Genomic DNA, 17,305 nt, shown 5'->3' with positions numbered 1-17,305 from the left:
TACATACTGTACTGTTTCTTTACTACATCTTCCAAAGCCTTAGCTGTGGGAAAGGCCTGGTGATTGCTCTGGGTGTTAGAAATTGAAACCCCACCACTAAATGATGAAAAGTGGTCCAGGCAAAAGCTGCTGTGGAAATCTGAAAGCCATTATCTTTTCCACACTTCCTCTCTTCACCTTCTTTTTGTTTGGGAATGCACAGGGACACCCATGAACAAAAATAAACCAACTTGTCCTTGACTGATTGTTCTGCCTTTTGAGTTATCAAATGTGAGTACTTCTGGCTCCCAGATATAGTGAAGTAAAGAGACTGCTGGGAAGCCAGCCACAGATTAGAGTTGATTTTCCAGTATATTCTACCTAGAGGAATGGTTCAGAATATTTAAATTAACAACATGCTCTGTCCCAAAGTTGCTCTGGCTTCTGAATCACATTTGGATTTTAGAAGTGGGAGAAAGCAAGTGTACAGAAGAATCCGAATGTGTTTTCTTAGCTCAAACCTGCCCATTCATTCTAGTGGCTCTTTTTAATCCATGGCTATATACCCAGTCCATACACATTTTGAGCATCTGCTCCTAGGAAACGTCTCAACTGAGAACACTTTTAAGGAAGGCAGAATCACTTTAGGAGGTAGAGGAGGAATGTGGCAACTCTTCCACAGGCATGAATCAATACAGCAGAGCCACTCAGGGTAGGAGGTTTCGCCAGGGTTTAAGTCAGGTTGTCAACCCAAACACAATGGGCTTTGTTGCTCCCGTGTCAAGAGGAAATGGAGTTTTTGGCCTCCCCAGGTTGCATTGTAGGGTCTGCAGAATGGCAATTCCAGGCACAACCTTCACACAGACACAAATCTGCTTTTGACCATTGTGTTTCCCCGCAAGTTAATCAGCTGTTTTTGAAACGCATGAAAATGTTGAGAATTTTCATACTGAAGCCTACCATAGTTTTAAGCTTGGAGGTGCGGACTCTGTATATATGGAAGAGGGTCGGTCTGTTAGGGAAACAGAATAGAGCCCTTTGGTTAAGGATACCAACACCTGTGATTTATTTCAGGACTCACACACGCACTGTGACTGCAAGCCATTTTTTTTCTGGCTTAAACACTCCAGCTGAGGGGCCTGCTGTGGCGTCCCACTGTTTCAAGTGTGGGGAGTTATCTCTGGATTCACAAGTCCTTGAGTGGCAAGCGCAGAGGAACTGAGAAATGCTCCCTTAAGAAATGCCTAATTGTCAGGGGTCGAAGTCGGGACTGCGCTCAGGTAGCTGCGGGGGGAGGTTGCAAGGGGCTATGGGCACATCCTCTCTGAGCGGTAAAGATTCGGCAAGTGGGTATGGGGACCTTTGCTTTATTTGACAACTTCGCATGTTGGGGTGGGGAGGGCTGTCCCAGCACAGTGATGAGGACTGTGTGGAGGGGCTCTGCCGCGGGACCTCCTAAGGACCAGAAGGGCACGCGTGCCATCAAATGACAGCAAGCGCTCCTCTCCGTCCGCTCCTACCCCCCTCCCTCCGCCCAGTCTCTGGGCAGAGGTGTCTCGCGCCAGCCGGTCCTCCCCCTCTCCTCACTCGTCCGGATGGACTGAGCCTCAGCGGGAGCCCCGCCTGTCTCCGGGCAGCCTGAACCCCTGAGCGCTAGCCCAGCCTGTCAGTAACCGCCGTTTGCGCTTTCTTTCTTTCTTTCTTTTTTTTTTCCCTGTTCTTCCCTCCACCCCGACCCCCGCTTCTGCCTTTGTCCCGCTTAGTAACTGAGCTCCGACCAATCGCCGCCTCACCGGCCGGCGCCGGCTGAATCCTGATTGGCCCGCTTGGGGCGCGCAGTCGTCTCCCGCTCCTTCGCGGGAGCTAGGCAGACAAAAGACGCAGGCTCCGGGCTCGGGCAACCGGGATCAGCCAATCACTACCCACTTTATGCTCTCTTCCTCATCGCTCCTCCCTTCTCACCCTCCCCGCCCAGCTCGCGTGCTCCAGGCTCCGATTCTTGGCTTGAGGCCAGCACTCGGACCGTACCATTCTGATCGAGCCTTGGTGGAGAGAGGATGATAATGAAGGGGCTGAGGCCTAGAGAGCGGTGGGACGGGTTGAACGCTGAGATAGAGGACAGTGTTTTGAGCACTTATTCAGGCACCTGACAGAATCCCCAGTTCGTCAAGGCGTGATAGAGTGGAAGGGGCAGTGGTGATGCTTGCTGTCCCCCCTTCCCGACGCAGTTGGGTGGTGCCTCAGCGGGGGAGCTTGGAGGCGGAGGTGGGTGTCTCCCTCTGCGCCGTTAAAATGAAACTAGTAGCTGGAATCAGAGTAGAGCGTGAGGGGAACCGGCACCGGTGGGCCTCTGTGCAGCACGGTGGGAGCGCCCCGCCGAGCAAAGCTAACTGGACTCTCCAACGGGCCCCATTCCCAAGCTGTAGCAGCTGGGGTTCCGAGCCCGACCAAACGGAGCCCGAGTCCTGGTCCCTGAGGGGATACCTCTCTGCAGACCAGTGGGACCCCGAAGCTTGAACCCACTACCCACCCCTCTTTTTATGCCTTCCTTTGTCACTTCCCCACCTTGTTCCCAGCGCGTTCCTTTTTTTTTTTTTTTTTTTTTTCATCTTTATTTGCTGAAGAACACGAAAGTGGCTTCCGCGGAAAGATTTGGAGGCGGTGGGAGCTCTTCTCTTTGAAGAGCGACTGTGTGGAAGGGATTTTTGGGAAGCCGCTTTTAACACTTTTGCCCTCAGCCCTCGGAGCGTCTTTGTACCTCCCGGAGGAGCAAAGCCCGTTGATTGAAAGTTCGGGGGCATTTTGTTGGGTGCTGTAGAGGAGAGAGGTAGAGGACCTCCTCCTCGTCCTGGTAGTTCCCTTGGACTCGTACCGGCCGTTGGAAACCCTGAAGTACATTTCTGTGTGGGACTTTTACAAATATATATTTTTAAATATCAGATAAAAAATATATGCTTTCTATATATTTCTTGACAACCTGCCCGTGACAGCGCGATGTACAATACGGTGTGGAGTATGGACCGCGATGACGCAGACTGGAGGGAGGTGATGATGCCCTATTCGACAGAACTGATATTTTATATTGAAATGGATCCTCCAGGTATTTGGGAGAAAAAAAGAATTTTGTGATGTGTCTGATTTGTGTTTAACAAGACCTTGTTGATGTTTTCAGGGCAGAGTTATTCCTGGTTGTGCTAGCTTTGGGGTGTGGGGGCAGATTTGCAGTTAGAGCTGCAGTAAAGCTGCTGCTGGTTTGCACGTTTAAAGTTTGCATTTAGGACCCTGATCCTATTGTCCTGCGAGGGTGGGGGTGGGAGTCAGAATGGGGGTGGGAGGAGAAACCGTGGTTCTTTCTTTTCTTTCTTCTTTTCCTCTCTCTCTCTCTCTCTCTCTTTAATTACTTTTTTGCCTTTGCGTGTTGTTCAGGTTTTGTCGTCCCCCCCCCGCCCCTTTTCTCTTCCAATTAAAGATTCTTCTACTTGCAAAGGATGCTTTATATCCAGTCTTGAAGTCAGTCTTTCCCTTTGAGGGAATTCTTTAAAGCTTGTCATTTCCTGCATTTGTCTCATTTGGATCGTTGTTTTACCTTCGTTAACTTCTGAAACTGGCTTGCCAGTGTGATTCTTCATTTTTAGACCCCCCCACCCCCGACCCTTTTCTCTTACAGAAACCAAATGCCGGTTAGTGATTTTCAGGGATTGGGCGTTTTTATTCAGTCGTAGCCTTACTCTGAGGTTTTCTTTTCTTTTTTTTTTTCTTCCAAATGTAGTCGCTCAGAGAGACCTACGTGAAATATTCTATTACTCTTTAATTTGTGGTGATTTAATTTATGAGATAGGGTTTAATGTAACTTAAATTCTTACATTAAAAAAAGGAAAAACCTTTCTTGTGTGAATATGTGATGTGTACATATATGTGATAGGTTTGAGTATATGTAATGTAAAGTATACATATATTCTATTTCTACTTTAGAGCTTTGTTTGAGACCCTTACAGACATTTTGTGTATCTGGTAGGAAAGGAAAAGGAAGGGAAAATGGGAAAGTTGGGTAATTTTTTTCTTTAAAGTCTATGCCATTTTATAATTATTAGCTGTCAGATTTTCAAGCCCTGTTTGCAGTTATGGACAGTGCTTTATGTAATGATTTTGACTAAGTAGAGGGTCTTTGTGACTCCTTATTTTTGTTGAGCATGAATTTGTTATGTCTTTTAAAAATATGTTATAGCTAATCTTAACAGAATTAATTGTGTATCATTGGGGAACTTCAATTATTATAAGTCTATGTATTTTTGGAAACGTTTGAAAGGGTTTGAGACCATGCAAGTGTAAAGAAGTATAACTGCCTGATGAATGTGTGCAGAAATTATTTTCTGGGTCCTTGTGAACAGTGAATTATCCTTTGTTTTTTTCAATTAGTCATAGAGTACTAAATGATGCTATATTAAAAACATACTAATGTCGAATCAACCTTTTTCACTCTTATGATCACTTGGAATTCTTTCCTTTTCCTTTCATTTTGGAGCCTTCATTATTTGCTTTTGTAATTGTGACTGCAAGCCAGATGCAGCTTTTCAGTGTTTTGTGAAGTTTGTAAGATTTGCCACCCATCTATTGTGTGTATTTCCCCTTTTGTTCCCCCCTAATGGTAAAGCATCATTTCTATTAGGTGCATTTGTCATTCATGTAAATGGAAATTCGTACATCATAATTTCCTGTCCCGTAAAAAGTAAGATTGATAATTCTAAATTTCTGTTATTATAAAAATTGTATATTCAAACTGCCTTAAAATCATAGTCTGTCTTGCCTTGCAGACATACAAAGGGAATTTGTTGGGCGGAGAGTTGAGGGGGGAGGAGGGGAGAAAATGAAGGCACTAATCTTTGAAAAATATGAGCCTAGTAGAAGAATATTGGCCAAGTTGAGTTGAGTTGTCCAAAAATGATTTTAAGAAAAGTTGACTATTATAATTATGTAGTGATGTGGATCTTATAGGGTTGTATAGAAAATTCTGATCCAAACTTTGTGTATTCCGTATTAATAAACTTTGGAGTTTAAAATGTTCATCCTTGAATGAAATTTTGCATACTGAGAGTCTATGTAGAATAATGAAAATATGCATATTGCATTTTTCTTTATTATCCATTTTGTACTCTTAATGTACAGTACTGTTAGTTGTGCCTAACAGTTTTTTTTTAGAGGAAGCACACTTAAGTATGCTGAAGTATTGCCTATGAAGTGAAAGGTTTTTAAGGGAAGTAATGTGAATGTCAACCTTGTTTTGTGTAATAAATTAAGTTTTTGAAACGTTTAAATTAAGTAAATTATTAGTGAAGGGGTTGCAGCATGACCTGTATCTTTTTTTTCTAGATCCTAACCCAGAGCAAGCTCTTATTATTTTCTACCTGGATTAATATGATAGTGCACTAATTGTTGTCCTGTTTCTTCTCTGTTCAATCCAAGTGTTATTAAAGTGTCATCTGATAATTTACGTTCCAATGGTAAATTTAACAATGACTTTAAAAACCTACCAATGGCTTCCCTTTGCTTACTGAAGAAAGCCCCAGATTGCTTATCCTTTCATATAAGTCCCTCTATTTTTGCTTCCAACCTAATTTTCCAGTCCATTCTCCTGCTGGAGTCCATCACAAGTTCTATGGAAGCTACTTGCAGTTCCTAGAATGTATGCTTTTTCCTCTTTCTGGGATGCCTTTCATTTTCAGTGGTTACTTGTTGAAATCATATATATATATTTAGGGCCCAGATTAGATGCCTTCTTTACCGGGATGTATCTATCATTCCTTCTGTTAGCCTAAATTCCTCTCTCTTCTAGCCCTTCTCATGTCCAAAGCTTATAGATGTGGTCTATTAGTTCGCTCTTTAGTTTTGACATTGTTACTGTATTTATTTTGGGAAGATGTAATCAGTGTTTTATTTTTTAAATTAGTGGATATAGTTCTTTTTAAGGTTACCTGTAGACTGTTTTTTGTTCTTATCAAGACAAATTTCTGAAGTTATCTTTAGGACAGCAACATCTCTGCAGTAGTAATTAGAAAATTAAATGCTTTAATTGTTTGGCAAAAATAATATAGGAGGGTCTAGAAAGTGGTCCTCAATTTTTTTTTTGTCTCAGTACCTCTTTATACTCTTAAAATAATCGAAGATCACAAAGACCTTCTATTTAAGTGAGTTATATTTATCGATATTTATTGGATTAATATAAAAAATTAGGAATTTAAAAATATTTAATTCATTTAAATATAAAGCATTACATGTTAACCTAACTTTTTAAATGAAAAAAATATATTTCCAAAAAAACAAAAGAAGTGATTAGAGTGGCATTGTTTTATGTTTTTGCAAATTATTTTAATGTCTGGCTTAATAGAAAACAGAAATTTCCATGTCAGCTCCTGCATTCAGTCTGTTAAGATATCACAGTTCATAGCCTCTGGAAAGCTCCACTGTATAAGTTGTGAGAGAATGAGAGTGCAGAAGGCAAATAATGTCTTAGTAATACTGTGTAAGTGCTTTTGACATCTTGGACCCTCTGAAGGGGTCTTGGGGACTTATTGGGGTCTCTGGACTACAGTTTTGAGAACTACTGGTCCAGAAGTTACCTGACTATGCAGTTTGACAGTCAACTAGTAAAGTATCTTCTGATTTTTTTGAAGTCAGATGATAAGGTTGTTTCAGGAAACTTAGACTGGTGTACTTGGTATTTTCATCCTGGTAACATTTAGATTAAGTAGAATTCTGGTGGAGAACTGCCACATTGGTCATGTGGTTGGGGAAAATATCTGCAGAGAAATACTGAAGAAATAGGTCACCTGCCACCGTGTGGTCCTTGTTGTTAACAGGTTGGGCATTCTACTTCTGTGATTCAGTTAGTTTTTATAGTTCTGAACGTTTGATGGGTTCATCTTATATAAATGCTTCTCTTATGTGTGTAAGATATTTCTTTTATAAGCTAGGTGTCAGTTTATAATGATATTTAATATGGGACAAATGTTAATGTAATCAAATGATATAAAAATGTCATGCAATTTTTACATGTTATTGAGAAAGATTAGTCGTTGCTTTTATTTGATATATTATAGTTCGTATTTTATCCAGCTATCATTAGAGGTATGGTGATTTTCTATTGTACAATGCTTTTAAAATTTATTCTCATCATTGTTCTTAAGCTGAATACCTTTATATTCTTCTTATAATGAATAAAACATTGGACATGTTTATGGTCACCATATTTAACAAGGTAGGTAGAAAAATAATTACATATAGGTCTATGTGAGACAATACAATTTTTATTGATACAGACTGAGTGTAACAGAAAAAACAGAGGCTTTGGAAACAGGTCACACGAATTTCAAACCTGGCTTTGCTTCTTACCCTGCCCAAGGTTATATGACTAGTACTTAACCTCTCTGAGCACCTGTTTTCTCTTTCGTAAAATTGTGCTAATACCAAGCCTTCAGAGTTGTTCTAGGGATTAGATGTACTCTCTCCAGCATGGTGTTTGACACATGCTTTGTACTCAGTTCGTTGTAGCTTATATCTTAAAGCATATTGATAACATAATTATTCCACATCTGTCTCTTTGGATACTTTTGCAGTCAAAGCTTTTGAGCTATCTTGCCCCATTCTTTTCTTCATCGCTCACATTTAAACTGGGACCATTTTACTTTTAGAAGAGATCTCTTGGGTCTTTTCTAGTTATAACATCTCATGAATCTATGGAAATGTCACTCCAGGTCATCCTTTTTAGTTTCTGTTGCTTTTGTTTAGTTCTGCAGCACGTCACTTTTGAAATGATTTGTAATGATGGTAACAGTTATCTAACATTTGTTGAATAGTTCTTATAGATCAAGCACTATGTTAAATGCTTTTAGTATTTTTTTAATCCTCACTTGAGGATATGTTTATTGATTTTAGAGAGAGACAGAGAGAGACATCCATCGGTTGCCTCCCATACGCTCCACCACCGGGGATCAAACCCGCAGGCTAGGTATGTGTCCTGACCTGGAATCTAGCCCACAACCTCTTGATGTGCAGGACAACACTCCAACCAACTGAGCAACCCAGCCAGGGCCTATGTTAAATGCTTTTATAGGTACTATTTCTTTTAACCACACAACAACCTTATAAAACAGGCATTATTATTATCCCAATTTACAGACAGCAAACTGAGCTTAGATGTGTTTAGTAACTTATTCAATGCTTCACAGCTAGCAAGTAGCAGAGTAGGTCTTTCTGACTGCTAATCCCCAGGTTCTTAACTAGTACCTCCTAGCTGGTTGCTCTGTTTCTGATTTCTATTTCCCCTCCCCCATAAGTTTATCCTGAATTCTTGAGTCAAATTAGTTCTGCGAAATGTTCTTTTCATTGTCTTACTGCTCTACTTAGAAATCAACACCTCTCCATTTTTTTAAACATCTTTTAAGAAATCATATTCTTAAACTTGGCATACATGACTTTTGGTAATAGGGCATCAACTACATTTCCAACTTAATTACATAGCCTTTCTTCTCATTTCTCTTATAGCCCAATTCCTTACTATCCCCTGAATATACCTTGCTTATTCCCATCTCCAATCCAACCTTTTGCTTATGCTGCTGCTTATGTTAGATCATGCTCACCTCACCCCAATCTTTAAATCAGTATCTTTTGCAAGCCCCCCTTCCTTCTCTTCTCCCTCCAAACATTTTAGCACTGAACCTCTTAATTATCTAGGTCTATGGTATATTATTTTGCTATAAAATCAAGTTTTACACTATGGCATTAAATGATTTTTTGAATATAATTTATCTCCCCTACTTTCAAGAAGGCTTCTTGAGGTCAAACTATCGTATTTCTTTCGTTTCTTTTTTTTCCCTAACCATCCAGTGCCCAACTATTTTGCAAATCTTAGGCCTGTGGACCCAACCAGCTTCATTTTGTGACTTAAATTTTAAAATGTTGATATTATTTACTGTCAACATGGGAATTTTAAACTTATAAAGATAATTTGTTCTAACAAAGGAAATAATGAAAAAAAAAAAAAAAACCCCAAAATTTTAGCAAAGTTTTATGATTTTTGAGTAAAGTCATTTAAAAAATTTTAAAGAATAAGAAGTAAGTAGTAAGGTTTTGGAAATTTGTTAGGCTAGTTTTACACAGCACTGGGCCAAATGTAGATTTAAGTTACCCAGTATGTTATTACAGTAATTAAATTTAGAATGTGTATGATTTGACTTGGGATAACAAGATAAGGCCAGCCAGCAAGTCTTATAAGATCAATTTTCAAATTGTTTGCCTACATGTGTATATCTGTTGCACCTTGTACTATCTGTAAGGTCATATAGAGTAAGAGAGTTATCTTATTTTTTATAAAAGAGGCAAAGAAGCAGTGGGCTAGATCCAACCTGCCAGATCATACCATTTTGTATGTCTCATGTTAATATACAATAAAAGTTACTGTGTGCCCTGGGAATGTGAACCAATAGAAAGCCAAAGTTTGTACCAGGAGGTATACCATCCAACATGATCCAGCCTTGGACTTCCTGTGTGATGTTCTGTTTGTGGGCCAGATTAATTGTCTACCCTTGTCTAAGGGAATAGGGCAATAAAATCCAGAGCATGTGGTTTAATATAATCTTAAATACTTATTGTTATAGGTTTTATTTCAAAAAAAGAAAAATTCAATCATGAATCAAAATTTAAAATTTGTGTATAAATTGTTTTGGAGAAGGCCTTATTGAAATGAATTGTTTGTTCTAGAAAAATATCGCTTTAGAATCTGCTCTTTTATAGGTATTACTCATTTTAACTTTCTAACTCTGTAAGAGTCACTCAGTATGGTATAATTCACATTGAACTTCTAATAATGCATTTGTAGAATTAACCACAAACTTTTTTTTCTGAGATTAGTTCTGGGATATGTTCCATAAAAAAGTATTTAGTTCATAGGTTTTCAGCTGCAAGCAGCAGAACCTAATTCAAAATGGCTTAAGAAATAAGAAATTTTGTCTTCTCATACAATAGGCTTCTGAGCAGTTCCATTTTTCAGTTCTGCTCTCCCTGCAATTGGCTTCATCCTCAGGATCGTAGCAAAATGGTTGTTAGTGATTTCACATACCATTTTCATATACAACAATTTTGAAAAGAAGAAGTCTCTTCCCATGCCTCTGTTTTTGGAGAGAGGAAAGATTCTCTGAAACTCTTTTGCAGACTTTTTTCATATCTTTTTAGATAGAATTGGGTCATACTCTCATTCCTGAACCAATCACTAGTAATTACCCTTAACTAACCATGTCTGTACCTGAATCTGGAAAGGTATTGAGTTCCCTGAGGCATTGTATTAGAGAGGGGTTCTATTTGTGTTTGCAAATAAAAAGAATTGCGAAGTTACTTTTTTCTTTTTCAAAACCAAAATATAGTTGCAGGAAACCAATTTTTATTTTCTGAATTGGAATTCACAGGGTCATCCACTATATTAAGAGTTACATATAAGACAGGCCTTTTCCTGTTTTTCTTTTGAGTTGCTTACTAGAAGGTGAGGAAACTAACTTCTTTGGTTGACAGTTTCCTTATTTGAGTCATATAGGTGTTGGAATAGAGTTTATTAGTCTATCAAGTGAGTGAGGGTGAGAGAATTTTGCTAAACTATAAATTACAAATTCTAGAATTTAGCAAATTAAATAGCAAGCTGGGGACCTGTGGAATGATTTATGATTTGAATGACTAGACTTAAAAATTAAGTCACTACTTTAAAGTAACCCATAGATCATGTATTTTTTTAAATTAAAATGTACAATATAACTGAGTTTGACTTTGCCAGTAGTACGTTGGAAATCTAGAAGCAACCCAGGCATGTGCCCTGACTGAGAATTGAACTGGTGACCCTTTGGTTTATAGGCCGACGCTCAATACACTGAGCCACACCAGCCAAAGCTGATTTCTCCATTTTTTTTTTTCCATTTTTGATTAGTGTCTTTGCATGGTTAAATTCAAACTTCCTTCTCTCACAGAGTCTTTAATAACAGCCTGTACAGTCTCATTGCCTCATTGCTTTTCTTTCTTCCCTTCCCTTCTCAAATTTACTAGTTTCTCTTACAGGAGAACCTGTTTCCCTTAAACTCTCTTCTTTGCCTGTTTAATTACTCTGATTTCTATGCTGAGGGCCAGGAACCAAGAGATTAAAGAAAAGAAGCAGTGAATATTCATACAATAACATTTTTTTATTTTATCACACTTAGCTGCCATAGAGGGTATAACATGTTTTGGCTTTTAGAAAGAAATCTGCTTAGTTTTAGAAGGACAATCAGGTGGTTCAGACTTGTTGCTGGACATTGGTTTGGGACTTTGAGTTTAGTCTTTCTCCTAGTAGTCATGAACTAGAAAGGCAGCTCTCACATCTATATGACTGAGACTGACCTTGGCCTCTCCTTTGATTTCTAGAGATCAACCATGGATATTTAGAGTAGACTTGCCAGGTAAAGTACATGTAATATGTCACATGCAGTATTTGGGACATATTATACTAAAAATTATTTGTTTATCTAATACTCAAGTTTAACTGGGTGTTCTGAATTTTTATCTACTAAATATGCCAACCCTAATTTAGAGAGGGGCTAGACAGTTGACTAAACAGTATTTCTTAGTATCCCCTGTGGTATTTAGGGATGGATGTTTAAATTGATGAAGTGGCTATCAAGATACTTTCAGTTACAATAACAAACAGTCCAACTCAGATTGGTTTAAATGAAGAGAATTTGTAAGTTCATGTAATTCAAAAGTCCAAAGGGAATGAGGGTCCCTAGCATGAATCGATTAATAATATCAGCCTTTGGCCCTGTTTTTCTGCACCTGTTTTTCTGCAATACTCTTGGCTATCCCCTCTATCAAAATTTTTCTCAGGCTGATTCCTTGGTAATACAAGATGACTACTTTTGGCTCCTGTGACTACATGTTTCCTCATTTCTGGGGGAGGAAAAAGATGCTTTTCACAAATATAAAAATTCTGAGCTTGACAGTAGACTGCCATTGTGTTCCAAAGGATCACTGTCTTAAAAGCTGAATTCCTTGAACTGTTATTATATTTATTCTCACCCAAGGACATTTTTTCAAAGCTGTTCGAGAGATGAAGGGAGAGAAGATGGGAGAAAGAGAAACATCGATTGGTTGCCTCCCATATGCATCTGTACTGGGGATCATACACACCCTGACTGGGTTCGAATCTGCATCCCAGGCATGTGCCCTGACCCACAACCCTTCTGTATGGGATGACACTCCAACCAACTGAGCCACACTGGCCAAGGCTCCTTAAACTGTTATTAATTATAGCTTTCTCTGTCTAATCTAGTGGCTCTGAAATTTCAGTGTTCATCAGAACCACCTGGAGGATTTGTTAAAACACAGATTGCTAGGCCCAATCCCCAGAGTTTCTGATTCAGTAGATTTGGGATTGGGTTCTAAGAATAAGTTTCCAGATATTACTGATTTGGCTCATCTGCAAACCACACTTTGAGAACCACTGCTGTGTCAAATCAGGAGGTACTCCTGGAGTTGGGGAAGGGGTCAATCCCATATAAACTTCTTATCAGTGTGGGTAATGAACAAGACAGTTTTGAGATTGTTACAATGTCTACTAAAGAGATGACTGCTGTTTTATTGCCTATCCAGCTTCCCTTCTCTTACTTAGATAACAGCTTCCTGATTTTTCTTTTGGAACCTCTCCTCCCCATTTGTAGTCTATGGTTTGGGTAGAGTTGATCTAACTCTTGCTTTAATGGTGGTCACATGACCCAGGCCTGGATAATAAGATCACTGCTTTCTTCTGGCCAAGTGATTAGCCAAGGAGGTAATAGGGCAGTGATTTTTGCAATATGGTCAATGCACATTACTATAAATTACTATTTACTGTCTTGGCTAGTGATGTAAAAATGGCACGATCCCCTAAAGATATCAGATGTAATGAAGAAATACACACATGTAAACAAATGCTTGATGTACTTGTTTTTATAACTCCCTTTCTTCTGGCTATCATTTAATATACATTTCCATTATATAATGTTAGTGCCTTTATAGTCTTTAACCACACTTATTATAGGTTGTTTAGTGTCTTTAGTTCTTATTAGATTATAAATTTCATCAGATAAGGTCTGAGTCCATAATTAACTGCTGAATCTCTAGTATCTGGCATTGTCTCTGGCACATAGAAGTGCTCAATAAATATTGGTTGAATGAATATTTTAAGTATAGTGATAGGAAAATATATAAATAGAGAAGGAATTATTGGTTTACTGGTGGGGTAGTGGACAGATAACAGGCTGGGTAATACTTCAGAGGTATTAAAGTATGTTGCTGTATTTTGGGAACTATAAGTCAGTTTTGTTGAAACATAATGTATGTGGTGGGAAGTGGCAGTACATGAGTCTGGAGAGGTAGGTGAGGGACAAATAATGGAAGGCCCTGAATGCTACATTTAGAGGTTAGATTTTATCTTCTGGGCACTTTGGGAATCCACTGACTGCTTTCAAGTAGGGAAAAGATTTTTTGATTGCAAAGTGAAAAATAGATGGAGGCGAGCAAGATTAAAGAAGGGAAACTGATTAGGAAGCTATTTCAGTAGAGATGAAAGATGTTATGAAAGCCCAAGGTTAAAAATAATATGGGCGGGGGGGTGGGGGGAGACTCTGTACACAGAATTCAGGTGGACTCGTGGAGATTCCCACCATAAATTTATTATAATTTTGTTACAGCAACAGAGACATAGTATTAGCCAATATTAACTACTGATCCATAGTTTGGCTTTCATGTGTGCTTTATATTTGTAACCTGAGATTGTATTTTTGCTTCATCTTCTAATCATTTTTTAAAAAAAAACATGGAATGGCCCTGGTTGGGTAGTTCAGTTGGTTAGAGTTGTCCCAATATGCCAAGGTTGCGGGTTTGTTCACTGGTCAGGGCACATATATAAGAGTCAGCCAGTGAAGTCATAAGTAAGTGGAACAACAAATCGATGTTTCTCTCTCTCCCTCTCTTTCTCTAAATGAAATTACTTTTAAATTTTTAAAAACTGATTCTCCCCAAAAGCCTAAGGTAAGGTAGTAGCAGTGAGAATGAATAGGAGAGTTGTTTAAAAAGTAGAATTGATGGAACTTAGAGTCTATCCTGAAAAATAAAGAAAATCTAGAATGAATTTTAGTTTTCTGGCTTGTGAGATGGTGCTACTATAAACCAAGAAATGCAAGTAAGGAGCCAGGGCAGATTTGGATCATATATTCTCTTAAATCAAATGAGGCAGAGGTGAAATGGCCCAGGTTTTCTCCTTTTGGAGCGATTATTTTCTCTTAGGTTTTACTCGGGGAGGGAAGGTGAGTGGTGTCTACAGCTTCCAAGTTTGGAACCTAGAGCAGATGGTAGTAAATCAGATAGCGAGTTCCTAAAGGTGTGGGACAAATTGCAGTGGGATCCCGACTGCTCCCAGGGTATTAGTTGCTAAGATCATATTAAGTTTCCAGATGTGGAAGCTGCCTCATCCTTTTTGAAAACAAGTGGGAATAAATTATAAGAAAATTAACTCTTTAAGATTCATGATTTAGGTTTTGAATGGTGGAAATGTGAATTGCTACAGCCATTTTGGAAAATTTCGCAGTATCAAAATTCCTCTTCTGGAAATCTGTTCTGTAGAAATAAAAGTATCAACATGTAAAAAGTATGTGTATGCAATATTGTTTTTAATGGCACAAATTGGAAATTGGCTGAATGTCCGTCAGTAGTGGGTATGGATGTATAAATTGTAATGCACTTATACGTATTGTGGAATATTTATTTTGCAGCTCAAGGAGAATGAGTTACATATGTATGTCTTGAGCTAGAGGAATATCTGTGATAGCTTGTTGATTAAGACAAGCAAATTATTAATTACATCTCATTTTTATAAAACAAAAACTATTTTATACCTTTGTTTAGAATTATATAAACATGGAGAAAGGTGTATTTTATTCTAGGTACTCTTCTAATGGTTGGGTATATATAGCAATGAACAAAACAAAGTTCTTGCTTTATGCAGGAGGAGATAATGACAATAAAGTGAGAAGTAAATGTATATTGTATGTTTAGTGAAGACAAGTGTTATAGAGAAAAAAACCTAGCTAAGGAGAATGGAGGGTGGAGAAGGAATTACTGTTTTATTTTGGGTAGTCAGAGGAGGCCTCATTGATATGGTGATTTATCATTATTATTATAAAATTAAATACACACTAATAAGTGTATAAAATGTACAGTTTACTGACTTAATAGAAAGTGAATAACCATGTAACCACCACCTAAAGTTGAAGATACTCAGCTTGTCAGAAGCCAAAAGAGCGCCCCTTTCCAGTTATATACCCCTTATTCCTACCAGAGGTAACCATTGACTTGACTTTTTACAGTAATACTTTGTTTTTCTGTATAGTTGCATTTCTAAAAAGTATATTTTAGTTTTGCCTGGTTTTGGATTTCACATATATGGAATTATAACATATGTATGTTCTTGTGTTTTTGTTCAGCATTATGTTGCCACCTGTACTGTTTCACATAGTGTAGTTTCTTCTTGTTACAATGTGGTATTTCATTATATGGCACAGTTAATTTCTATTACTGATAGATGTTTGAATAGTTCTATTTTAGCTATTATGGACAGTGCTGCTATGAACATTTTTTCACATATGCCCTGTTTTCACATCAGTGCATTTCTGTAAGGCATATTTAGGATTCAGAATTCTGTGTATCTAGATTCTAGAATATGTGTATTTCAGCCCTTCTAGAGAATGCCAAACTATTTGCCTCCGTAATAGTACATGAGTTACTCTACATTTGCAGTACAATATTCCCTCACTTATTGCAGGTATTACATTCTAGACCCCCCTGTGGTAGGTGAAAATCCATGAAGTAGGAACCTTACATTTATTTTAGTATTTATATATATTTTAAGGCTTTATAAACCCTTCCCACACACTTATAAACCATTCCCAGTCCCTTATTAACCTTTCCCACTCCCTTATTAACCTTTTCCACACTTTTATAAATACTACTTATGTTCTTAAACATTCTACACTCTTAAACCTATGTAACTTTAACAACATACGTATACAGTACCACAAAATTCCACGATATAGTGAAAAACCTGCAATAAATAATTAAATATAATATTTTTAAAAATCCTGCGATACAGTGAGGCCGCGATAAGTGACCCGCGATATAGAGAGGGACTACTGTAACACTAAGTATTGTCAGACATTTAAACTTTTGGAAATCTCATAAGTGTGTAATGATATCTCATTGTAGTTTAAATTCATTTGCATTTTTCTTATTCCTAATGAGGTTGATTATCTTTTCATATGTTTGCCTTTTGGTTATCCTTTTTTGTTAAATGCCTTTTAATATCTTTTGCCTGTTTTTCTATTTGATTGTTGTTTTTTTCTTATTCCTTAGGAGTTCCAGGTTCTGGATATCAGTCCTTGTTTATAACATGTATTGCAAATATCTTCTCTTATGGTGACATTTTGAACAGAGACCTGAAGAGAGGAAGGGAGTCAGGGGAGAGGACATAGCTGAATGAAGGGTATTACAGGTAGAATGAACAGCAGTTACAAAGACCTCAAGGCAGGAATATTTTTGAAATGTTGCAGGAGTAGAAAAGGATGCTTACCTGAAGCTGGGAAGGAGAAGGGTAAGAGGATCTCAGAAAAAAATGAAAAAAGGAAAAACAAAACTCATGGAGTGTTACTAGTAAAAATGTAGATTATAAAATTTATTTCTTGATATTACTACAAATATCTAAACAGGGCGGGGATTGACTGTGGGAGAGGGGTAGGCAGGGCAGGGAGAGCAATGGGGAAAGATGGGATAACGGTAATAGAATAACAATTTTAAAGATAATGAATCAACCAATGAATGCATGGATAAATGGAACAACCAATATATGTTTCTCACTTTCTCTCTCTAAAATCAATTAAAAAAAGACAAAAAATAAAGAAATAAAAATATGGAGGGGAGCAAAGGGGAGAAAGAAATTGGAACTATTGTAACAACATGGTCAATAAAATATACAAAAAGATAAAAAAATAAAAATAGAAAATGTGAAGGAAAAGAATTAGAATATGATCAAGTAAAAACATTGATTTGATGATGGGATTATGGGCAATTTTTGCTATTAAATAGCAAAAACTGTTTAAAAAGTACATTTGAAAAGATTCATAAGTAGACACTAAAGTTAAATTTGAAAAAAATTAATCTTCAGGAAGATAAACTTGGAGCTGCTTCTTTCAGACATTGATAAATGAAAACTCTATTAGTTTCTTATTGG

At 37.9% G+C, this 17,305-nt stretch overlaps 1 protein-coding gene across 1 annotated transcript in view; it reads left to right on the top strand.

Annotated features, from left to right (window-relative positions):
- Positions 1–2,574: 2,574 nt before the first annotated feature.
- PIK3R3 (phosphoinositide-3-kinase regulatory subunit 3) overlaps positions 2,575–17,305 on the top strand; it is a 70,490-nt gene continuing 55,759 nt past the window's right edge. The window contains exon 1 of the mRNA XM_090269375.1: positions 2,575–3,079. Coding sequence (XP_090125501.1) covers positions 2,974–3,079 — 106 coding nt within the window. The 5' untranslated portion in view covers positions 2,575–2,973. The remainder of the gene's footprint in view (positions 3,080–17,305) is intronic.

This window comes from Furipterus horrens, unplaced genomic scaffold (assembly GCF_987537825.1).
Source record: "Furipterus horrens unplaced genomic scaffold, mFurHor1.1.pri manual_scaffold_3, whole genome shotgun sequence".
NCBI classification, from domain to species: Eukaryota; Metazoa; Chordata; class Mammalia; order Chiroptera; family Furipteridae; genus Furipterus; species Furipterus horrens.
Note: the sequence above shows the minus strand (reverse complement) of the source record. Positions and strands in the feature narration are given on the sequence as shown.